General features: G+C 42.9%; 1 protein-coding gene across 1 annotated transcript; it reads right to left on the bottom strand.

The window, feature by feature from the left end:
- Positions 1-8: 8 nt before the first annotated feature.
- Positions 9-24396, bottom strand: nr2e3 (nuclear receptor subfamily 2, group E, member 3). The gene is made up of 8 exons (XM_073024753.1): positions 24052-24396; positions 22420-22570; positions 19032-19135; positions 18596-18838; positions 16527-16711; positions 7251-7491; positions 6161-6266; positions 9-4475 (listed from the first exon to the last, which is right to left on the bottom strand). The coding sequence occupies exons 1-8, from the start codon at positions 24107-24109 to the stop codon at positions 4343-4345; spliced, it is 1221 nt and encodes a 406-aa protein (XP_072880854.1). The 5' UTR covers positions 24110-24396; the 3' UTR covers positions 9-4342.
- Positions 24397-25559: the final 1163 nt, after the last annotated feature.

Genomic DNA, 25559 nt, shown 5'->3' with positions numbered 1-25559 from the left:
AAATAGTGTTCGAGATAATACAGTATTTATTCTGTAACTAATACCTATACATAGTCAGACTGGTCATCATCTTTCTTGAGTTTCCTGTGTGCGAATTGGCTAGTTTGCAGATGGCGCAAGATGGCATATCTGAACTCATTTGGAGTGGCACAATAGTGCGGTGGTTAGCATCATGCTTTACAGCAGCAGTAATCACTCTTTATAGTTCAATTCCACCTCCATCTGTAAGGAGTTTGTACGTTCTCCCAGTGACAACGTGGATTTCCTCTCACATTCTAAAGTGTATGGGTCAGGGTCATTAAATCGCGGCATGCTATGTTGGCACATCCTTCTATTATGTTGACTGTTGACGCAAATGACACTTCCCTTTATGTTTCGATACACGTGATACAAACACCTATGTCAGCATGCTGTTCATTGACCATAGCTCCGTGTTTAACACCATCATTCCCACAGTCCTGATCGAAAAGCTACAGAACCTAGGCCTCTGTACCTCCCTCTCCAATGTACCTTCCTCGTCTTTCTAACTGGAAGACCACAATCTCTTTGGATTGGTAATAACATCTCCACCTTGCTGACAACACTGGCGCACCTCAGGGACGTGTGCTCTACTCTCTCTATACCCATGACTGTGTGGCTAGGTATAACTCAAGTGCCATCTATAAATTTGCTGATGATACAACCATTTTTGGCAGAACCTCAGATGGAGATGAGAGGGCGAACAGGAATGAGATACATCAGCTCGTTGAGCGGCGTCACAGCAACAACCTTGCATTCAATGTCAGTAAGACCAAAGAGCTGTTTGTGGACTTCAGGAAGGCTAAGACAAGGGAACATGCACCAGTCCTCATAGAGGAATCAGAAAGGGAGAGAGTGAGCAACTTCCTGGGTGTCAAGATCTAACCTGGTCCCAACATATTGATGCAGCAATAAAGAAGACAAGACAGCGGCTATATTTCATCCGGAGTTTGAGGAGATTTGGTTTATCACTGAAAACACTTGAAAACTTCTACAGATGCACCGTGGAGAGCATTCTGACTGGCTGCATCACTGTCTGGTATGGGGGTCGGGGTGGGGGGAAGGAGGGTGACTGCACAGGAAAGTTGTAAAGTTAGTCAGCTCCAACAGAGGTACTAGCTTCTGTAGTATCCAAAACATCTTTAAGGAGGGAAGCCTCAGAAAGTACTTCCACCACCCTTTTCTCACTGTTGCCAACAGGTAGGAGGTACAGAAGCCTGAAGGCACGCACTCAGCGATTCAGGAACAGCTTCTTCCCCCCCCCCCGCCATCCGACACCTAAACGGACATTGAACCCATGAACACTACCTCACTACTTTTTAAATTTGTTTTTGCACTACTTATTTTAATGTAACTATTTAGTATACATATAGATTGACTAATTCAGTTTTTCCCCATATTTATCATGTTATGCATTATACTGCTGCCATAAAGTTAACAAATTTCACGACATATGTTGGTGATATTAAACCTGATTCTGATTCCTGATTCAGACAAATAAAGTTTCCTTTAGTTTCCTACATTACAGCAGTTACTGCGCTGCAAGTAATTTATAACCTGGAAAGCACTGTAGATCTTGAGCTATAGCAATAAGACTTTAAAATAAATTTAATTATAATTCCTGGCAATTAAGGTCATGTTTGCACTTAAATTGTTCTGCTGTGAAGTGATTTCACCTTAAGCTCTACTGACCTTCACACCTGCTCCTTAGTCATACATCTCCTGATTACTTAATTGAAATTTGTAATCTCTACTACCTATTCTACATCATCTCCACCCCTTTGTACTTGGCTTTTATTCATTAAAGGAGCAGCGTCTTTAAGATGACCCCACTTCATGTGCTGTTGAGGAGCTCGTGGTAGGTAACTCAAAAAAGTAAAAATTGCATTTATTGTCTCTTTATTAGCAAAATAGAAACAATCATGCAGAATTCCCTGTAAGAGAGATAATTGCAGCTGCAGTTAAAGCTGTATTTAAAGGAATTATTTTCTACATGGAAGGAAAGGTGCTACAAAGTATATAACTAATAAATATCAGAGTTTGAGCATCTGTTCCAGGACTCCACAGTAACTCAGTTCTGGTACTCTCGAGAGGAGTAGTGAGACTCAATTATGCCTAATGTTTAGCCAGGTCATCTGTGTGATGAACACAGATTCTGCAGATGCTAGACATTCAGCAACACACACAGAATTCTCGAGGAACCCAGCGGGTCTGGCAATATCTATGGAGAGGAACAAACTGACAGATTGACATGTCCAAAACCTCTGTAATTTCACTTTTTTCCCTTCAAAAATCAACTTAAAATCGTTGTCATGGATTTTATACATGGCTAAAGGAAGAGTTTTGGTTAAACACCGATGTGTTATAAAATAAAGTTTTTGGATAAATGACACAAATTTATATTGGTCTTTTGCTGCCATCAAAGAAAGGCCAGATTTTCCTTTTCATCTCTTTCCCTACGGCAACTGCTTCCAGATTTAGCTGGCATTGATTTGGATTGGCATGAAAAAATAGGAATCAAGGAATGCTTCTTGCATCTTCCAAGCAGTCTGCAAGATTTATTTTTAACTAGTTTATTAGATGTAGTCTTTTGGCAGTAATTCTAGGGCTCGTTCAGATAGTTCAAGAAATTGGCAAATATTTATTCCCTTGACTGACTTCCATAAAACTGCATTCACTGGACTTGCGATCAGACCACAAGTTTTTTTCTGTGGAGAAGTGATCTAATTGCCCTCTCTCAAACATAGAACTCCTCACCTTCTGTTTGTTGAATGTTGGATGTGCTTCAAGTTTGATGCTGGATAACACAACTTCATCTATTATTTTTACAATTTTGGCAGTCCTCTAGAATTCACACTTTTTAGCCTTTCATGGAGCTTTCAATTGAAAAGTAATCTCTTCCAATTTTTCTCAACTTTTTGGAATAATTCCTAAGGATTTGATGCACAGTGAGTGGATGTAATTTTGTTATTTTTTTGTAATTCATCTCATGAGGGGAAATGGGTCTAGCTCAGGTAGACAACTTGACTAGCACAGATGACTTGGGCTGAAGGGCCTGTTGTTCCAAGCTGTATGTCTCTGACATTTCAATAGTCATGTTAGTTGTTGTCTATATTCTGGGATTTCCAGTTCTTATAACTATTCTTACTGACTTGCTGTTAAATGTGGAACAAATGCAGTGGCAGCTTGGATAGCATTACTAGAGAGAGAAACAGCTGACATTTTCATAGAGTTAACCAGGTGAAACACCGACTCATACAGATGCTGCCTAACTTGTGGAGGATTTGAGAGATTCACAGGTATTATTTTAAATGTCCAGCAGCTGCTGTTTTATCTACTCTTTCACTGAATGTGATAGTTTTGCAGTTCTGTGCCTGGATTCACATCCTTAAATCTTTAGCACTGTTTTTTTCTCTGGTTCCAAACCAGCTTCCTGGAGCCCTATTCATAATCAATTTGTTTGCTGCTCTTCTGTGTACTGACATTTTCTTGTTATATTCCTAGGGCAGGATGGTAACACAGCAGTGAGCATATCGCTTTACAGTGTATCAACTATAAGATGAGGGATCGATCCCTGCCATTGTCTGTATGGAGTTTGTACATTCTGCCCGTGATTATGTGGGATTCCTCTGGATGCTGTGTGTACCTCCCACGTTCCATTCTGTATGGGTCAGGGTTAGTAAGTTGTGGGCATGCTATGTTGCTCCCAGAAGCATAGCCACACATCTCTGATGCATTTTACTGCAGTTTTGATGTACATGTAACAAATAAAGCTAATCTTTCCTAAAGATCTTTATCTTTAAATGAAACTTGCTCCTGTTTCTTCCCTCAATCCGAAGTTGTATGAGTTAGGGTTAGTAAGTTGTGGCCATGCTGTGTTGTCACTGGAAGCATGACAGCGCGTCTCTGACGTGAGTGACACGTTTCACTGTCTGTTTCAATATACATCTGACAAAGAAAGCAAATCTTTAAAATGTATCTTTATCTTTAAATGAAACTTTAATTAGTTATGTCTTTGTTTTTCAATATTCATTTTTGGGGGAAAAATTAACAGCAGGCAACTTTGGTAACCAGAATTCAGCTTTATTCTACTAAAGAAATATATTCATAGGTTTAAATATCATCAAGATGTGTGCATGTAAAAGGTTGGGGGTGATCTAGCAGTGCGTAGATGGAGGTGATAAGTGATTAAAGTAACATGTTAGGAAGATCAGAAGAGACTCATCGGATGGAGATTATAGGGAAAGCAGGGGAAATAATTTTATTGTGGGCCCTCTAGAGAAGATGAAATAATGGGACAATCTAAAGTGACCATTTAGGAAGTTCAGCTCTTAAACATGTCACAAAGAAGTTTCTCCATGGGAGTGTTGCCAATGGTCCTGTGAAAGAACAGCAGTTCAATTCGTTCTGCCGAGACAAAGCGGAGTGAAGGCAGGAGCAGAAGCAACTTCCCAAACCTGAGGAGAAAGATGACAATAATAAATCTGAATGCCATCCTCCTTGCTTCCCCCAGCTAACGTGAGGCAACATTTCCTGTAAATATAAATCAACAGACTTGTCAGTCAATGAAGTGAACAGAGAAAACCTGCATTTAAATAGTGTCTTAGAACACTTTCCATTTAGTGAAGAATGTTGGCCAACTTTGGTAGTCATTTTAGCAGCAGGAACATTACGGTGTTGAGTCAGGATCTCATTGACTTTATCGTAAAGCCACTATATCTTAATGGTTTACTTCAGAATGCTGTTAGAGTTTAATATTTCATCCATAGGACTGCATAATTACAGTGCCTATCAGGTCAAACTGTACAATGTGTCAGTCAAGCTACATCATGAGTACTGGATACCATTGAAGTCTGTTGAAGTATTCATTTATGCTTTGAAAGCCATTTAGCTTAGTGCTGTGTAGAAGCGAGGAACACCTGAATTATTCAATATCAGGAGATGTTGAGGGGGAGCTTCATAAAGTTACTAGAGTAGCTATCAATATTGAGAAGCAGAGGGAGAACATTACTTCGAGCCAGATAATGGGAAATAAACAGGTTCAAGTTATCAAGTGTGTGATTTCTTGTTGGAAATCTGAAATTAAAAAAAAAGATACATAATTTTCATGAAATATTAACTTGTTTTCTCTCCACAGATGCTACCTGACATTTTGAAAGCTTTAGTGTTTTTTGTAATGTGTGTATATATACTGTGTATGAAAATTGATTAGTGCTGTGTTCTTCTCCATCTGCATTGATATTAGAACCATAAAACCTTGTAGCACAAAAAATGCCGATTCTGCCCACAAGACTATTGTTTATTTGAAATATCTCCCCACTTGGTCCCTCTTCATTGTTCTTCCCAGACTGCCTTGCACTGATTTTCCTTCCCAAGAGTATCTATTTGCATTACCTTCTGACAATTGATACAAATTTTATCTTCCTTTCAGGTTTGGATTTCCAGAAACCCCTGATGTGTATTTTAAAAAGAAAATAAGTTTTCTTGTATCTTGCTTTTTTAAAAAATCTCAACTCTGTAATTACTGATTGCTCCAAAACCAACCCTTCAATCAGTGAAATAATTTGTTGCATTCAATCTCCAAAATATTTCAACATTGCCTTTAATTGGACCTTGGCTTTCACTACTCTAAGATTCAGGATTATTTATCATATGCAATGAAATGTGTTAACAACCAACACACCTGCGGGTGAGCTGGGTGCAGCCCACAGTGTTGCCACATATTCCGGCACCAACATAGCATGATCGCTATGCTTGGCAGAACAACACAACACAACACAACAAGTGACAAAACAACAACAGCAAAACAAGCCCCTTTCCTCTTAACCCCAAGTCAAGGTGAACAATCCTATCTTTCTAATCTTCTTATATAACTGAAGCTTCTCATCCCTGGCATAATTCTGGTCAATCTCTCCTCTGCTTTTGTACTGTTCTGACATCTTGTAAGGGCATGAAATGTAGTAAGCCATTCCGTATTTCTACCTGAAGTGACAGTATAGCTTGATATGACAACGTGATCTGGAAGAAGATTTTGTTCATTAGTAGCGGCCTGACATGAACAGTTTAGTTTGGTATGAGAATGTGATCTGAAAGAAGTTTTTGTTAATTGGTAGCAGTCCGACATTAAGACCCACCTCCTTACCTGACTGGTTGGATGGGGTAGTGTGTCCGACTGTGCTGACCCAACATCACCTGTGACTGATCTTGCAGATTCTCAACCTGCTCAGGGTCCTTCAAGCCTCGTGTTTCTGAAGGAGAGCTCAGATTTAGTAACTGCTGCAGCCAATGCTAAAGATTCCACTAAAGTACATTTACATCTGTATCTCACTATGACAGGGTTGGCAAAGGTGAAAAACACATGTTGGGAAGATCTCTCATCCCCTTTTCTTGTTGAATTTCCCAATGTCAGCCTCCTATATGAAGTGGGTGATGTGTTTCATTTGGCAGAGAGAGTGGGGAAATGCCAAGATGGGCCTCTCCTGGACCAGCTTTGTGAGAACCTGGTTTGGGACCTGCTCACTGCCAGTAGCTATAGAACTAGATACGTGAGTGATTCAGTACCATCAGGAGAGGAGTGGGTGACATTTTGAATAAAATTTGGAATGATCTGCACATTGACCTGTGCTGATCAACTGGCTGGACTGTTCACAGAGATCTTTAACCTTTTGCTTTGCCACTCAGAGGTACCCACCTGCTTCAAGCAGGCTTCAATTATATAGGTGCCCAAGAAAAGAGTGATTATTTGCATCGATGCCTGTTGTCCAGTAGCACTTACGTCCACAATGATGAAGTGTTTTGAGAGGTTGGTGATGAAACATATGAACTCCTGCTCGAGAAGGGACTTGGATCTGCTCCAATTTGCCTACTGGAGGAGCAGGTCCACAGCAGATGCTATCTTATTGGCTCTTCACTCAACTCTGGAGCAGCTGGATAGCAAAGGTGCATACATCAGGATGCTCTTTATTGATTACAGTTCACCATTCGATACTATCGTCCCCTTAAAGCTGATCAATAAGTAGCAAGACCTCGGCCTCAATTCCTCCCTGTGCAACTGGATCCTCTATTTCCTCACAGACCCCAGTCAGTTTGGTTTGGCAGCAACATGTCTTCCAGGGTCAGTTTTCTCCTGTGATCTACTCAGATAAAAAGCTCTGTGCGCTTTGTCCTCTGGGAACAGCACTTTGCATTAGTGCTGAATGAGGGTAGATGAACAAAGGGGAAATGCAACTCACCTGGTTTAAACAGCACCACTGCTTTCAGACAGGCAAACTCTGTGGGATCCACAACGAGGGCCTTGAAGCGGCCGATGGTCTCCTGCAGAATGCGAACGTCTGCCATGGTGGAGCTGTTCTTTCCCTGAGGGCTGAGAGAGAGTTCAGGTGATGATAACAAAGGGCAGCCCTCCAGGGGCATGGACCACTGGATAGCGCAGAGCAGGAACAGTTCATTCCAGGCTTCCTCCAGCAAAATTACCTGCAAAATAAAATGGCTTTAGATAAATCAGTGGTTAATCAGTGGACAATAGTTCTGGGATCAGCAAAATGATACTTCTTATCCTGTCACTACTGATCTCACGCTTGTTGAATGTAAGTAATTAATGTGACCTGAAATGGCTTATTAACTATTTATTCATTGCATGGGGTTCTCCATCTCCATCTCCACACTCACACTCCTTCTGATAGCTCACCTGTACTTCACCCAAGACTCATGGCACAATTCCCCACTTAGTTCACTCTTCCAGTACAGTACTTTAGTTACAGAGATATGAACTTCTTTGGTCTCAAAGGACTCTAGTAATCCAGGCATTGCACCATCTGAAGACTACACTGTCCACTGAAATAAACTGTTCCACTAAGCTCTGGCAGTGGACATCAGTGGGAAGACAATTGCACTCATATCTTGCACAAAGGAAGAACCTGATCGTTTGCAGTCAATCACCTCCGCCCCAGGGTGGCACTGCAGGACTACTGTGTAGTGTTCAGTTCCTCCATCATCAAATCAGACTTTGGGGTTTTTAAAATCTATTTATTTTATTAATTAATTGTGGAAATCTCAATGAGAGATTGTGAAATATTGATCTGCGATTAGGGAAAGAGACAGGGCAGGTGACAGGGGAACACTTTGCATCTTGTGACCACAGTGGCGTTAGTTTCGAAGTAGTTATCTAAAGCAAATAGGTTCTAAATTGAGATTCTAAATTGGAGAAAGGCCAATTTTGGAGAAAGGATCTGGCAAGTGTGGATTGGGACAGGCTGTTTTCTGGCAAAGATGTACTTGATAAGTGGGAGGCCTTCAAAAGGGAAACTTTGAGAGCACGAAGCTTGTATGTTCCTGTCAGAATAAAAGGTAAAGGTACCAGGTGTAGGGGTCTTTGGTTTACAAGAAATTTTGAGGCCCTGGTTTAAAAAAAGAGGTGCATAGCAGGTATGGGTGTGTAGGAACAAATGAGGTGCTTATGGAGTATAAGAAATGCAAGAGAAAGAGATAAGGAGGGCTAAAAAGAAGGGTTGAGGTTGCCTTAGCAGAGAAAGTGAAGGAAAATCCAAAGGGATTGTACAGATGCGCTAAGAGGAAAAGGATTGCAAGGGACAAAATTGGTCCTCTGGGAGAATGGTAATTCCTGCGTGGAGCTAGAAGAGATGGGGGAGATCTGTTTTCATCTTACTTACTCAGAAGATGGACACGGAGTCTATAGAATTAAGGCAAAACTGCATCAACTTCATAGAGCCTATTCAGATTACAGGGGAGGAGCTGGTTCCTACCTTGAGGCAAATTAAGGTGGATAAATCCCCAGGCCTGACAAGGTGTTTCCTCGGACTCTGCGGTGAGGCAAGTGCAGAAATTGCCGGGGCCTTAGCAGAGATACTGTATTTATATCATCCTTAGTGACAGGTCAGTTAACAGGCGACTGGTGGGCAGCCAGTGTTGTTCTGCTGTTTAAGAAAGGCTCTAAAAATAAACCAGGGAATTATAGGCTGCTGAGCCTGGCATCAGCAGTGGGGAAAATTATTGTAAGGTATTCTAAGAGAGCAGATATAAGTATTTGGTTAGACATGATTGATTAGGGATAATCAGCATGGCTTCATGTGGTGTAGGTCGTGTCCAACCAATCTTAGAGTTTTTTGAGGAAGTTACCATGAAGGTTGATGAAAGCATGGTAGTAGATGTTATCTACACGGACTTTAGCAAGACGTTTGTCTATGTCCCGCATGAGAGGTTTGTCAAGAAGATTCAGTCACTCAGCATTCAAGATGAGGTAGTAAATTGGATTAGACATTGGTTTTGTGGTAGTAGATGGTTACCCCTCTGACTGGAGGCCTGTGGCTAGAGGAGCGCTGCAGGGATCGGTACTGGGTCTGTTGTTGTTTGTCATCTATATCAATGATCTGGATGATAATGTGGTTAACTGGATTGGCAAATTTGTGGATGACACCAAGATTGGGTGCATAGTAGGCAGTGAGGAAGCCTACCGTGGCTTGCAGGGGGATCTGGACCAGCTGGAAAAACGGGCTGAAAAATGGCAGATGGAGTTTAATGCAAGGTGTTGCACTTTGGGAGGACCAACACAATGGTCTTGTACAATGAGTGGTAGGGCACTGAGGAGTGTGGTAGAACAACGGGATCTGGGGATACATTGAGTACAGGAGATGGGATGTTAGATTGAAGTTGTATAAGACATTGGTGAGGCCTAATTTGGAGTATTGTGTGCAGTCTGGTCACCTACCTACAGGAAAGGTGTAAATAAGATTGAAAGGGTGCAGAGAAAATTTACAAGGATGTTGCCTGGACTGGAGGAGCTGAGTTGTAGGGAAAGGTTGAATAGGTTAGGACTTTATTCCATGGAAAGTAGAAGATTGAGAGGAGATTTGATAGAAATATACAAAATTATGAGGGCTGTAGATAATGTAAATGCAAAAAGGCTTTTTACACTAAGGTTGGGTGGGACTACAACTAGAGGTCATAGGTTAGGGGTGAAAAGTTTATGGGAAACATCTTCACTCAGAAGGTGGTGAGAGTGCAGAGCAAGCTACCTGTGCAAATGGTGTAGTGAGATTGATTTCAAAGTTTGAGAAGTTTGGGTATGTACATGGATGGTAGAAGTAGGGAGGGCTGTGGTCCTGGTACAGGCTGATGTGAGTAGGCAGCTTAAATAGTTTTGCCACTGACTAGATGGACCGACAGGCCTGTTTCTGTGCTGTACTTTTCTATGGCTCTCTTTAGCAATACATCGTGGAGTAGGCCCGCCCAGCCCCGCTCCCCCAGCAACCCCTAACAACCTTGGTTACTCTAACCCAATCACAGGACAGTTTACAGTGACCAGTTAATCTACCTGGACCATGGGAGGAAAGCAGAGCCCCTGGATTCCAAAGGGAGGAGGTACAGAGACTCTTTACAGACGATGCCGAATTGAACTCCAATGCCCTGAGCTATATTCTGTGGCACCCACAATGTTTACATGGTTCAACCCATTCACATCTCTACAGCAACAAAGCAGACCATGCCAACTTTCAGGCAAAGACTGATGAGAAACAAGCAATGTTCTTGCCACAAAAATGACAAGAATTGGCTATCTGCAGTCAGAGATTCTAACCACCTACTCTTGATATTCAATGGCATTACCATTGCTAAATCACTTGAGGATTCTGGAGCTCACAATGGACCAGAAGCTTAGATGGCCCAGCTAGATAAATAATTAGATACAAGTGAAGACTGAGTTTGGTATGCTGGGAGATGATTCCATGACAGAGGAGCAGAATTAGGCCTTTTGGCCCATCGATTCTGCTCTGCCATTTCACCATGGCTGATCTATTTCCCTCTCAATCCCATTCTCCTGCTTTGTTTTTTTCCTGTAACTGTACACTCCCTGATTAATCAAGGGCCTACCAACACTGCCTTAAATACACCCAATGACCTGCCCTCAACAGCTGTCTCCAGCAACAAATGCCACAAACTCACAACTCTCTAACTTAAGAAATTCCTCCTCAGCTCTGTTCTAAATGGATGTCCCTCTATCTCTGGTCTTAGACTCCCCTGCTGTAGGAAAAATCCTCTCCACATCTACTCTATCTAGACCTTTCAACATTTGATGAGATCCCCTTTATTCTTCTATATTCCAGTGAGCACGGGCCCAGAGCCATCAAAAACTCCTAATATGATAACCCTTTCATTCCTGGAACCCTTCTCAAGAACTGCCTTTCAACCCTCTCCAATGCCAGCACATCCTTTCTTAGATAAGGGGCCCAAAACTGCTCACAATACTCCAAGTGAGACCTCACCCGTGCCTTATAAAATGTCAGCATTACATCCTTGCTTTTATATTTTAGTCCTCTTGAAATAAATGCTAACATCGCATTCTCACCACAGGCTCAAGTTAACCTTTAGGGAATCCTGTAAGAGGACTCCCAAGTTCCTTTATACCTTGGATTATTGAATTTTCTCCCCATTTAGAAATAGACATACAACATTAAAAGAAGCAGTCCCAACACAGAAAAGGCTCCTGCCAATCAGCCAATGCCAGTATCTTTTCTGTAATACCATGGGTTCTTGCTAAGTAGTCTCACGTCAAAGGCCTTCTGAAAACCCAAGTACACAACATCCACTGATTCTCTTTTGTCTATCCTACTTGTTACTTCCTTAAAGAATTCCAGCATATTGTCAGGCAAGATTTTCCCTTGAGGAAACCATGCTGACTTTGACCCATTTTATCATGTGCCTCCAAGTACCCTGAGACCTCATCTTTATCAATCAACTGCAACATCTTCCCCACCATTGAGGTCAGGCTAACTGGCCCATAATTTCCTTTCTTCTGCCTCCCCTTGAAGAGTGAGGTGACGTTTGCAATTATCAGTACTCCAGAATTAGGCCAGAATCCAGTGATTCTTGAAAGAACGTTACTAATACCCCCATAATCTCTTTAGCCACCTCCTTCAGAAACCTGGGGTGTCGTCCATCTGGTCCAAGTGACTTATCTGCCTTCAGAACGTTCATTTCCCCAAGGACCTTCTCCCTAGTAATAGCAACTGTACTCACTTCTGCCCCCTGACGTTCTCAAACCTCTGGCATACTGTTCGTGTCTTCCACAGTGAAGAATGATGCAAAGTACCCGTTCAGTTCGTCTGCCATTTCCTGTCTCCATTACTACTTTCACACTTTATATATCTGATGAAAAACTTCTGGTAGCCTCTTTGATATTATTGGCTAGCTTACCTTCATATTTCATCTTTTCCCTCCTTACGGCTTTTTCAGTTGGTTTTTAAAAGGTTCTGAATCCACTAATTTCCCACTAATTTTTGCTTTATTACATGCCCTCTCTTTTGCCTTTGACTGCCCTTGTCAGCCACAGTTGTGTCATCCTGCCTTTAGAATGCTATTGGAAGGATGTGGAGGCTCTGGACGGGGTGCAGAAGAGTTCAGCCTGTGCTGTCACGAGAGGCTGGACAAACTCGGGCTGTTTTCTCGGGAGCGGTGGAGACTGAGGGAGATCTGATAGAGGTTTATCAGATTATGAGAGGCAGAGATAGAGTGGACAGACAGTAGCTTTCACCCAGGGTTTAAGTGTCTGATACCAGGTGGGAGGGGGTAATTTCAAAGGGGATGTGAGGAGTAGGTTTTTTTTACACAGTGGTGGGTGCCTGGACTGCGCTGCCTGGTACGGTGATAGAGGCAGATACATTAGAGGCTTTTAAGATAGGCACGTGGATATAAGGAGGATGGAGGGATATGAACATGGTGTAGGTAGGGGAATTAGTGTTTGGGTGCTTTGACTTGCTTTTTAGCTGGCTTAGCACAGTGCTGTGGGCCGAATGGCCTGTTACTGTGCTATACTGTTCTATGTTATGTTTTGGGATTTTTCTATCCTGCACGTTCCGAATTGCTCCCAGAAACTCCAGCCACTGCTGCTGTACAGCCAACCCTGCTAGTATCCCCTTGCAATCAACTTTGGCCAGTTCCACTCTGATGATTCTGTAATTCCCTTTACTCCACTGTAATACTGATACATCTGACTTTAGCTTCGCCCTCTCAAATTGTAGGCTGAATTCTATCATATTACTGTCTCTGTCTCCTAACAGCTCTTTTTTTTAACCTTAATCAAATCAGATTTGATGCACAACATCCAGTCCAGACTATCTGATCCCCTAGTGGGCTGAACCACGAGCTGTTCTGAAAAGCCATCTCATTGACATTCTGTCAATCCAGCACCGACCTGATTTTCCCAATCTACCTGCATATTGACTTCCCCCATGACTATTATAACATTGCCTTTTCGACATTTCTTTTCTATCTCCTGTTGTAATTTGTAGCCCACATCCTGGCTACTATTTGGAGGCTTGTATCTAACTCCTATCAACACTACATGCTGGCGGTGTAGTGGCATCAGCATTGGACTTTAAGGCAGGTGGTCCTGAGTTCAAATCCAGCCGGGTCCCAACCTGGGCAGCAGGTTGCGCGGAGGAAAGGCCTGGAAATCTACTTCCGGATCTTGCCATGAAAAGCCTGTGGACTCTGTGGTCCATGAGTCTCACAAAGAGTCGGACTCAACTCAACGACTGCACAACAACAAATGTAACGCCTTCAGCATGTTCTTATCCTTTCAGTTTCTTAACTCTCTGTACAAGGATTCTACACCTTCTGATCCAATGTCACCTCTTTCTAAGAGGTTTGAATTCATTTATTTTTACCAACAGGGCCACGCCACCCCCTCTGCCTACTTGCCTGTCCTTTTGAGACGATGTGTATCCTTGGATGTTAAGCTCCCAACTGTAATCTTCTTTCAGCCACGACTCAGACACCCACAACAACGTCTGCCAATCTCTAACTGTTCTACAAGATCATCTGCCTTTCATATACAGCGTAAATTCAAATATAGCACTTTCAGTCTTGTATTCATCACCCTTTTCAATTCTGACCCCCTGTTACACTGCAACTCATCTCACTGGCTGCAATTTTACCCTATCTGCCTGTCCTTCCTCACAGTCTCACTACACACTGTCTCTGCCTGTCCTTTCCCAATTGCCCCTATCGCTCTGGTTCCCATCCCCTGCCAAATTAGTTTAAACCCTCCCCAACAGCTCCAGCAGACCTGTCCGCAAGATTGCTGGTCCCCCTCAGGTTCAGGTGTAACCTATCCTCTTTTTACACGTCATCTCTTCCCCTGAAAAGAACCCCATGATCTAGAAATCTGAGCCCCTACCCCGCACTAGTTCTTCAGACATGCATTCATCTTCCAAATCATTCTCTTTGTATCCTCACTGGCATGTGGCACAGGCAGCAATCCAGAGGTGACTACCCTGGAGGTGCTGCTTCACAGCTTTCTACTTAACTCCTTATATTCTCTCTTCAGGACCTCCTCCCTTTAGCGACCTATGCCAGGGATGGCCAACCTATGGCGCTTGTGCCAAAAGTGGCGCATTGCACCCCAGTGATGATAAAAAAACAGTAAGTGCAAAAAGTATTGACCAAAAACCGATTTGTAGAAAAGAAACAGGAATTCAAGTAGCTTAGAGCTAGAAATGGGTTTTACTGAGAATAAATCTAAAACTTAGCAATTAATTTTAGCGATTTTATTATTTTGTGCACATCTTTTGGTGAATGTTATTTTCTTCCACATTACTCTGTTTTCAATTTTTAAAAAAATGTTCAATGAGTCAAACTGGGAAAGAGGGACTTTTGTTCTGCAGTCATTCAGTAACCGTTCAATACACGTTTGATACTTGTTTGATCCCGAGGCGCCAGGCGTCTGCACCAGCGGTGCGTCGCAGGTTTTTGCCAGTCAGTTTACAATTGACACTCGTGCGCTATGGAGTTGTGCTTTGTTCGTCCTTTGTGAACAATTACAGTTTTGTACTTCTTTGAAAATTAAGCCTTGTTTTTACATTCAGTTACCCATCACAGTGCAAAAGAAAATGAGCAAAAGAAAAGCAGAAAGTGATAGTAAGCGTGAATTCAATGAACAGAGGGAAAATGAGTTCTTATTTATAGCGGGTCTGTCAGGAAAACCATTGTGCATTGTTTGTGAAAACACTTTCTCACATAATAGAAGACATGATCTAATAGACACTATAAAACACAACATCAGACTGAAATAGAAGGAAAACTGAAGCTAGTGCTTGGGTCTGAGTTACAGAAAGAATATGTGATTAAGAAAAAGGAAGAAATCAAAAGAAGACAAAATATATTTGTTAAAAGTCTCATTAAGGTAAGTAATGTTTATCTTGTTTTTATATTAAATCAATATATCATGCAAAATGCTAAATATGTCTATATTAACATTTTTACAAGAATTGAATGGGGGTATGGCGCATCTGAACTCGTGCGTGAAACAATTGACACATGGAATGTAAGAGGTTGGCCACCCCTGACTTACGTCATTGATGCCGATATGTACCAAGACTTATGGCTGCTCACCCTCCCCATTTAGAAAGTGGGGACCTGATCTGAGATATCCCTGACCCTGGCTCCTGGCAGGCAACGTACCTTTCTGGTGTCTCTACCACGTCCACTGAATCTCTAGCAATGGAATCTCCAATCACTACTGTTAAACCGGATTCGTCTCCTGTTAACCCGAAGCCTTTCCACCATCTGGTTGCGTATAACGTCAACAACTCTGAGGCTAATCAGCCCTCTTGATTGGCCCTCCACAACCACCCTATTCTCCTTGCTGCTGGTTTATAGAGGCTGCAGGCCGTACCATTTACCATCACCCAAGCCATTCTGACTGATTGTCCCAAACCGCTGGCCTTTACTACAGACAGAAACAATGGTGGCAGTTGCATCAAAGCACCAGCTCCTGCAGTCTGTTCTCTGATCCTCACACCATCAAGCACCAGCTCCTGCAGTCTGTTCTCTGATCCTCACACCATCAAGCACCAGCTCCTGCAGTCTGTTCTCTGATCAATCCTCACACCATCCTGAGTTGGAAATGTTTTGTGGGCCAACTCACTAGCCAATAGCACTGCGATGGGCTGCCCCACTCCAAGGTGATTTGCCACCACCTTCTCATGGGCAGTTAGGGGATGATGGGCAATTAATGCTGTTGGCCTTGATCCTGAAAAAAATAAACAAAAAGAAGTCACCAATCCAACATCCGATATCAAGGACCCCCGCCATCCGGGCCATGCTTTCTTCTCACTGCTTCCCTCGGCAAGGGGGTACAGGAGCCTGAGGAAGCACACCTCTAGAGCAATTATTGCCCCTCAACCATCAGGCTCCTGAGCCACTGTGAATAACTTTACTCACCTCAACACTGAGCTGATTCCACAACTTACAGACTCACCTTCAAGTATTTTGTGGCTTCAGAATTTATTTATTTATGTATTTTGTATTTTTTCACTATTGAGTATTTCTACTGTAAATGCCTGCAAGACAATGAATCTCAGGGTAGTATATGGTGACAAATATGTACTTTGTTAATAAATTTCCTTTGAACTTTGAATGATCTGCAAATGCAATGTTTTATATTATTAAAGTGGCCTCGTTTGATGTTATTTTCCAAACCACCAGCACCGTACCTGGTCTCTGAAGGGCAGGTTGGAAAACACTGCTAGGTTCTTGGCCCATTTCACTGCCATGAAGAGCAGCCTGGCTGAAACTTCGTAAACACTCTCAGGGCTGCTGGGCGGCGGGTAGGTGGACATCTGGTATTCAGTGGCTGTCCTCTCGGGCTCATTACTCATCACGTCAACGTTCTCGTCCACTGCAAGTCCATCATACAACAGTGAAATATTACCCAGTCCACCTCTCCCACTGGCGTCTGTGCATTTCATATTGCCCATAAGAACCAGCAAAATAATTTCCATGGCACCTCAGTGGCATTTTGCTTGCCAACCCTATTCAGTGAAATCAGTCATGTCATGGGACATCTACTCCAATATCCTTGCATGTTTTGGAAGCCTAATGCGGAGTATCGTGTGCAGTTTTGGCCACTACCTACAGGAAAGATGTAAATAAGATTGAAAGAGTGCAGCGAAGATTTACAAGGGTCTTGAGGACCCGAGTTACAGGGAAAGGTTGAATAGGTTAGGGTATTGTTTCCTGGAGAATGAGGAAGATTTGAAACCAAATTATGAGGGTAAAAGTAAGCAGGCTTTTTTCCACTGAGGCTGGGTGCAACTAGAACTAGATTAAGGGTGAAGGGTGAAAAATTTAAAGGAAACCTGAGGGGGAACACCTTCACTCAGAGGGTGAAGCAAGTGTTGAGCAAGCTTCCAGCAGAACAGGTGGATGTGGGTTTGATTTCAACATGTAAAATAAGTTTAGATAGGTACATGAATGGAGGTCTATGGTCCAGCTGTGGGTTCAATGGGACAGACTAAATGGAGTTAGGGGCCAGCTTCTGTGCCATAGTGCCCAATGTCTCTATTTGATTTCCTATCAATTCAGTAATCTCGTCCTTGCAAGATGCATTGGCCCATGGTTTAAAGGTTCTTGCTCCTATAAGACCATAAGACATTGGAGCAGAATTAGATAATTGGGCACACCGTGCCTGTTCCACCATTCCATCATGGCTGATGTATTATCCCTCTCAACCCCATTCTCCTGCCTTCTCACTGTAACCACTTACTAATCGACCTCCACTTTAAATGTACCCAGTGACTTGATCTCCACAGCCGTCTGTGGCAATGAACTCCACAGCCGCACCACCCTCTGGCTGGTCCTGTCCATAAACTGCGTGTGTGTGGCTCACTTTTGATCGTGAGCAGCTTCTGCCACGCTCTCTTTAGGCTGACACCTGAGAATGCTGATTCTGGTTCATCTGAAGGCCAAGAGCAGGAGTGGAGTGGAAGGGAATGCGTGTATAAATCAGCGGTCTTAACTTTTACTGGAAATGAAAAGCAAATGGTTTAGATGCTCAGCAGAGCCGGCACCATCAGATCGATGACACTTTCATCAGAACTGGATTAACGTGTTAATCACAGGAGTGGTTTCCACTCCTGGGATTTACTGTGGAAAGCGTCAAGCTCGGGGATTCATAACCTGGGGCCCACTGACCCTTCAGTTAACGGTAGGAGTCCGGGGACATCAGAAAGGTTGGGAACCCCTCCTCTAGCTGGTTGCATCACAGTCTGGTCCGGAGAGGCAACTGCACGGGGTCAGAAAAAGCTGCAGAAAGATGTAAACTCAGCCAGCTCCGTCATGGGAACAGCCTCCCCAGCATCGAGGACACCTTCAAAGTGTGATGCCTCAAAAAGGCAGCATCCATCATTCAGGACCTCCGTCACCCAGGACCTGCCCTCTTCTCATTGCTACTATCAGGGAGGAGGTACAGGAGCCTGAAGACCCACACTCAGTGTTTTAGGAACAGCTTCATTCTCTCTGCCGTCGTATTTCCGAATAGACAGTGAACCAGCCCGTGAACACTACCTCACTAATTTGCTCCCTTTTTTGCGCTACTCACTTAATTTAATTTTTAAAATATACTTCTTACTGTAACTTATACTTTTTAAAATGTGTTGCATTGTACTGTTGCTGCAAAACACTAATTTCATGACATACGTCAGTGATATTAAACCTGATTCTGATTCTGCTGGTGGTAGGGCAGATCAGCAAATTCTGTACTGATTAAGACCGAGCAACTGACCGTCCTCGGGTTCCAGCTTGGCGCAGGTCTCCGCTGTCATCAGGCTAGCCATGAACCTGTGGTTGTTCTGTGGGCTGCTGGTCCTCTGGTTGGAGTTGGTATTGGAGGAGATGGGTCTCTGTGTGCTAACAGATGAGGAAGTATTCTCTCTGGTTGTGGCGATGTGCTCCTTGTCGGGGTCCAGTTCGGCTGTGTCCACCCGCACTTGAGCAGAGCTTCGGGGCTGCCGTTCGTTCTGTACAGCTGGGGAAAGAATTAACAGAGTCAGTGGAGCGGGAGTGAAGATGGAAAGTGGGGAAATCAGCTCGATAAGAGAGAATGAAACACAAATACAAAAACATGGAGTTTGCACAACTACAGTTCTAAGTCAGAAATTTAAACCATAATTTCATACCTGCTCTTGTACACTTTTCCAAAGACATTCACAATCACTCACCATCTTTATTCATTCCAGCCTGTAAACACTTCTTCAGCCTGCAGGCCTGGCACTGATTCCGATGGGCTTTATCCACAGGACACATCCCTGTCCCGGCCTGGCATCTGCAATCAAAGTTCAAATTTATTAATGCCATATACAACCATGATATTCTTGCTGGCACCCACAAAGCAAAATAAAAACAATAGAATCCATTAAAAAAACATACTACAAAGACTGGCAAACCCCTAAGATGCAAAAGAGGACAGATCTGTGCACAGTACAGAGTCCACAGGCCACCGAGCCAGTTCAGCGTTGAGGTGAGTGAAGCTGGTCTGATGGGCGCAGAGGAACAACTGCTCGCATGGGACCCGCGACTCGTGTATCTCCCACCCAATGCTGGTAGCGTGAAGAGAATGATGGGTCCAATGCAGGCTGTGGACACTGAACAGAAAACGAGAGTACTCTGAGGTACTAGGCATTTGCAGGGGTATTAGGTAGACATTTGCAGGGGTATTAGGTAGGCATTTGCAGGGGTATTAGGTAGGCATTTGCAGGGGTATTAGGTAGACATTTGCAGGGGTATTAGGTAGGCATTTGCAGGGGTATTAGGTAGGCATTTGCAGGGGTATTAGGTAGACATTTGCAGGGGTATTAGGTAGGCATTTGCAGGGGTATTAGGTAGACATTTGCAGGGGTATTAGGTAGACATTTGCAGGGGTATTAGGTAGACATTTGCAGGGGTATTAGATTAGAAGGGTCTGCATTTACTCTAATGTCTCCTGGTGCAAAAAGTGTGAAAATGAAAATGTACAGGATAGTTGTTTGGATTGAATTAATTTTCATAATTTACTTCTATTTATCATACATGATTGTATAATACTAGGTGAAATAATGACACCAGGTTCCACCTCAAATATTTCTTTCTGAGGCTTTCTAAGGCATTGATCTGACCGCACGGAGTATTGAGGGCAGTTTTGGGCCCCCTATCTAACTAAGGATGTGCTGGCATTGGAGAGGGTCCAGAGGAGGTTCACGAGAACGATTCCTGGGATGAAAGGGTTAACATATGAGTAGTTTTTGCTGGCTCTCATTGAAACCTATTGAAAATTGAAAGGCCTAGATAGAGTGGGTGTGGAGAAGATGTTTCTTATAGTAGGTGAGTCTGGGACCAGAGAATAGAAACGCCTCAGAATAGCGAGATGTCCATTTAGAACAGAGATGAGGAGGGATTTCTTTGGCCAGAGGGTGGTGAATTCATTACCACGGGCGGCTGTGGAGGCCAAATCATTGGTATATTTCAACCAGAAGTTGATAGGTTCTTGATTAGTCAAGGTGTCAAAAATTACAGGGAGAAGGAAGGAGAATTGGTTTGAGAGGGATAATAAATCAGCCATGATGAAATGGTGGACATATTCGATAGGCCAAATAGCCTAATTTGGCTCCTATGTCTTATGGGCTTATGATCTTTCCATTAATATTAGTTTAACTGAAGTGTTCCTGTCTCTGAGTTTGAAAGTTCAATCTGGCAGTAGAATTTAAATGATTAATTTTGACTGTCACTTCAAAACAGAGTGTCAAAAGTACTATCGCATAATGAATTGTTAAACTCAGTCTTGGTAAATGTCTGTAAAGGTCTTAAGGTGTCATTTTGAAGAACGGGAATGTTTACTAAACTCCTGATTGATGGTTATCTCTCATCCCGCTCACTGAGAATTTATTTTGTCATCGGTTTAAATTAGTTGCTACCTTTTGATAAAGCAATAGCACCACATCTTCAAAATCAGTCTTGAAGAATGAGCTATAGTCTATAAAAACACACATTTGTTTTATTGCAGAGTATTTTTATATCGTCTGTTTACCCACCCTCTAATTTTCTGAAATGACTTGAATAATGATTTCAGAATTGCTAACATCTCTGAACTGCTGGTATTCATTTCTCCTGTGGTGTTATTAAATAATCATGTGAATCTGAGCCTAATAATACAATACTATAATCATGTGAATCTGAGCCTAATAATACAACACTATAATCATGTGAATCTGACTTCCTCTGCCCACTTCTCCACCCTTCCCCAACTCACAACTTCTCTCGCTCTGAAGTCACAAGAAATAAAACCGTGCAAAGTCAATAAACCGTTGTGAATACCATCAGTCTCTGATGTCCAAGCAAGCAGTATTTACCTGTTGTTTTCACAGGCCAGAGAGGAGCCCACAACCAACCCCTAACCCTTCCTTACTTTTCATTACATTCTTTCACATCACCGGGGGCTTCCACCTCCCACCAGCAGCAACGAACCGTGACCTACGAGGAAGAGTAGCTGGGAGAGGGCTGGTGAAGGTAACAACGTAATTCAGGGTCCTGATCATTACGAGGAAGATCTCTAAACCATTCCAATTCACAATACCATTCCCTTCCAGAATATAGAATTTCTGTTCCAGCTGTTACACCCCTTGACACAAAAACCACCAGGTTGCTGGGTCACCTCCCTGGCTATCGGTCGTTGTGAGTATTGCTTCCTCAACCCTTGGCCCCGATCCCACAGATGTATAGGTTCTGATGATGTCAGCTTAACGGTGACAAAACACTTGCGACCAATCCTCCAGGCTCGGCGAACACCCTTACAAATAAACAGCCACCCGAGCTACCTCTCTTTCGTTTCACACAAAAAGGACAGCCGGAGGGGCACACGTCTGTGGAGGGAAATGATGATTGTTGTCTGGAATGTCCATTCCCTCCCCCAGATGCAGGTACAGCCTCTTACACAGTACAACGGCAGGCATGCTATGTAGGTGCTGGAATTTGTGGAAACACTTACAGTACATCCTTATGTTGTGTTCACTGTTAACACAGGTGATGCATTTTACTGTGTGATTCAATGCACACACGGTAAATAAATCTGAATCCCGTTCCTCAACATTACAGCTCGGGCCATCGGAGATGGGAGTTCAGTTCCTGTGTCCTCTTTAAGCAAGTTTGTACGTTCCTTTCTGAATGTGTGTGCGGGTTTCCTCCGGGTAATCTGGTTTCCTCCCACAGTCTAAAGCCATACTAGTTAGTAGGTTAACTGGTGATTGTAAATTGTCACTTGATTAGGCTGGGGTTAAATCAGCGGGTTGCTCAAAGAACTGTATCTCTATGAAATCAGTTTGTTATAATTTCAGTTCTAGACAACTGAATGTTGTTTAGCTTCAAATACTCAGTTGCTGGGAGCACCCACTGGCATCTGTTTTATTTGTATTTATAGTGAAACATTGGTTAACAGATGATTGACGCAGACTCTGTATCTGTTGCTTTGATTATCAATTCCAAAATTACAATGTATTCTTTCCTGGCAAGTTATGCAGAGAGCTTGGAGGATTAGCACCTGATGGAGTTTCTGCAACGCTGGTGAGTGTAACATTTCACCTGTAGATGAGCTTTCTCCTGACACTCCTCTTGAAGAAGCCACTACAGCCGTTGCAAGCGTAGATGCCGTAGTGCTTACCGCTGCTGGTGTCCCCACACACCTTACACATGAGCGCGGGACTGAGAGACTTCCCTGGACTTGGACTCTTTACTACAGCAAAGACACAAGGAAAACAGAAGTTAATTTGGCACTGACCGTGACGAATCAACTTTTGCCTTGACTCATCCATACCAAGAGTAGGTTTCACTCCTCTTTAAAGGTTACCTTTCTTCATGGCAGAAGTTTGGATTTATCTTGACTGAAGATAATTAAATAGACTCTATTAAAAACGTTAATATAATTTCATGGAAGTAACACGGAAGAGTTAACGCCATGCCTCCAAGAACAGTAAAACATAGGTTAACACACACGAAATGCAGGAGGGGCTCAACAGGTGAGGAGTAGAGAGCTGTTGTTTCAGGACTGGAAGGGAAGGGGAAGTAGCCAGGTTGGCTTCAATTCTAGGCAACATTGATTAAGGTATGTTTCTCTTCGCGTCTCAGAGGTGATCGTTGCCGTGATCCACAACGTAGCTTGAACTTTGAGATCTTCTGGAATATATTTTATTATTTGTTAATTTATTTGTGGAAATGTTACCATGCGTTATGTGTGTGAATTCTGCATACTGTGTTGTGCACCTTGGTCTAGAGCAGGGGCTCCCGAACTGGGGTCCTTGGATCCCTGGTGTTTGGCATTGGTCCATGGCATAACAAAGGTTGGGAAACCCTGCTTTAAAGGAACGTTGATTTTTTTTGGCAGTATACATGTATATGATTGAATGACAATGAACTTTAACTTGATCATAGCTGAAGGGCTTTTAGGAGAATCCTTTTCAGTTACACTAAAGAAGAAACTTGCTGTAACACCAAGAATTTTACCCCAGAGCCACCTCAAAGCACACAGCACGTTGCTGTAGTCAACATTCACGTTTACACCCTCGGACACAGGTAATAAGAGCCATGGCAGCTAATCAATGAATGTTATAATTCTATATTCATACCAGAAATTAATATAATTAAATGCATCATGTTATTCTTACATCTGAAGTTTCAATAATCTCTGTAAATAATTAAAATTGCTTCTCAGTACTGACTGGAAGCAGTTAATTAGGTTGCAACTTATTGAAAGGGGTGTCAGTGTATTTCATAAAGTTTTTAGATTGGCAGTATACAAGTCATTTCCATCTTATTAACATTTAGATGCATGCTTACTTCAGGAATGTGCTGAAACAGTCATGCTGATTAGTTTTACAACGTGCCCTTGCCCTGTTCTGCTCCTGGACATTATGTAATTGCATTTTGAATACTGGCCCACCTTAACCAAAGTGTGTGTGTGTGTTTTTTTTCCCTCGGTCTTTTACGCATTGATTTTTTAACTTTCTTTTAACCTGTTTCCTCGTTACTGTCTGGCTGCCCTTTACATCCCTATGGCTGACTGGACTTCTCTCATTTCCACGGTTACCCTTGTTGTCCAACTCTCACACCTACAACTAGCATGTCCGATCCTCTCGTACTCATCTCTATTATCCTCTACTCTGCGCTCTCTGCTTCAGACTCCCACTCCGCCATGTACAGATCCGATACGTTACGTACCTGCCTGGTTGGCCTCCGACTCTGGGCTGACTGATAATTCTGTTGGGGCGATGTTCATTCTACTCAGAGGAAGATCTGGCCCCCGAGTACAAAGGTACCTTCAGCTTGGGAAGGGGGCAACCAATCAGTTGAAGCAAAAATTCCCGACTGGAGGGTTTATCCGTATCTGACCTTTGAAATAAAGGGTAAATCCAACTCTTTGGAAGAAGACAGAATCCAAAACTTAACACGGGGATATTGCCGTATGTCTGTCTCCACTTCTCTCCTCTGATTTATCACTGCAGGCCTCAAACTGTTGCCGTGTGGCTGAGGAGTCGGTGTGTGAATGAGCCTGACTGGTTTCCCTCAGCTCCTCAAAGCTGCAGAGCAGATTAGCCTGCAACACTAAGTAGATGCCTACTTGTCAGCCTCTTAATCTTTACTGTCCACGCAAAGGTTGATCAATCAGTTACTACATACTAAACCTCCTCTCCCTTGGAACAATAACTTTAAACTCAGCTGCTGTACTGCCTGCCTTTCCTTTAAACACTGTACAAAAACTTCCACCCGTTCCTATAGAGTGGTGTGAGTTCATATGGGTCATGTCTAAAGATGTGAATTACACTGCTTGTCAGCATTAGCGGAGTATTTCCCTGTGAGTTTATGCTCAATTTCCCAATATAAATTTGATTTATTTGATTGATTGCCCATGGGTATAATGGGCCACTATGAGCTTGGATGCCCAAGTGCCTATTAGCTATGTCTTTCCTTTGGAGGACGGACAGATATTTCAATTAAACAAATCATTGAATTTTTAATTACTATGTTTCCCTCACTCGAAATCCATTTCATTCTCACCATGAATTATGAAGAAATGGCATCATTCTCTGCTGATTGTGATCTCACTTGTCCACCCGAGGGTCATCCGGATTGTGAGCCTCCGGACAATAGGAGCCAACGGGCTTTCGCACCAGATCTTAACGTTACTGAATTGTACATTAAAGTTTAATACATTTTCAGAAGGTTTAATGAGAATACTTGCTTTGTGTCTCTGCCTCAATGGTTCTGCTCTTCTCTATGTCCGCTCTCTGGACATTTATTTATTTATCTAGTTAGCGCTCCACCGCGGAACAGGCCCTTTCAGTGCACTGAGCCGAACTGCCCAGCAACCCACCGATTTAACCCTAGCCTAATCACAGGACAATTTACAATGACCAACTAGCCTACCAACAGGTGCGTCTTTGGACTGTGGGAGGAAACCGCAACGCTTGTTGGAATCCCACGCGGTCACGGGGTGAAATGTACAAACTCCTTACAGACAGTGACAGAATTGAACTCTGAACTCTGACGTTCTGATGGCCCCCCCCATTTCTGTCCCTCTCAGGGACTTGGTCACCTCCTCTTCCTTTGAGTGTACAGCTCTCAGGAAGGTAGATCAAACCATCAAGAAGGTAAACAGTTCACTGTCCCATTAGTCAAAGGGACAGGAATACAAATGTGAGGTCTTGCTAAGATTATATGCGCTTCAA

This window comes from Hemitrygon akajei, chromosome 21 (genome assembly GCF_048418815.1).
Source record: "Hemitrygon akajei chromosome 21, sHemAka1.3, whole genome shotgun sequence".
NCBI classification, from domain to species: Eukaryota; Metazoa; Chordata; class Chondrichthyes; order Myliobatiformes; family Dasyatidae; genus Hemitrygon; species Hemitrygon akajei.
Note: the sequence above shows the minus strand (reverse complement) of the source record. Positions and strands in the feature narration are given on the sequence as shown.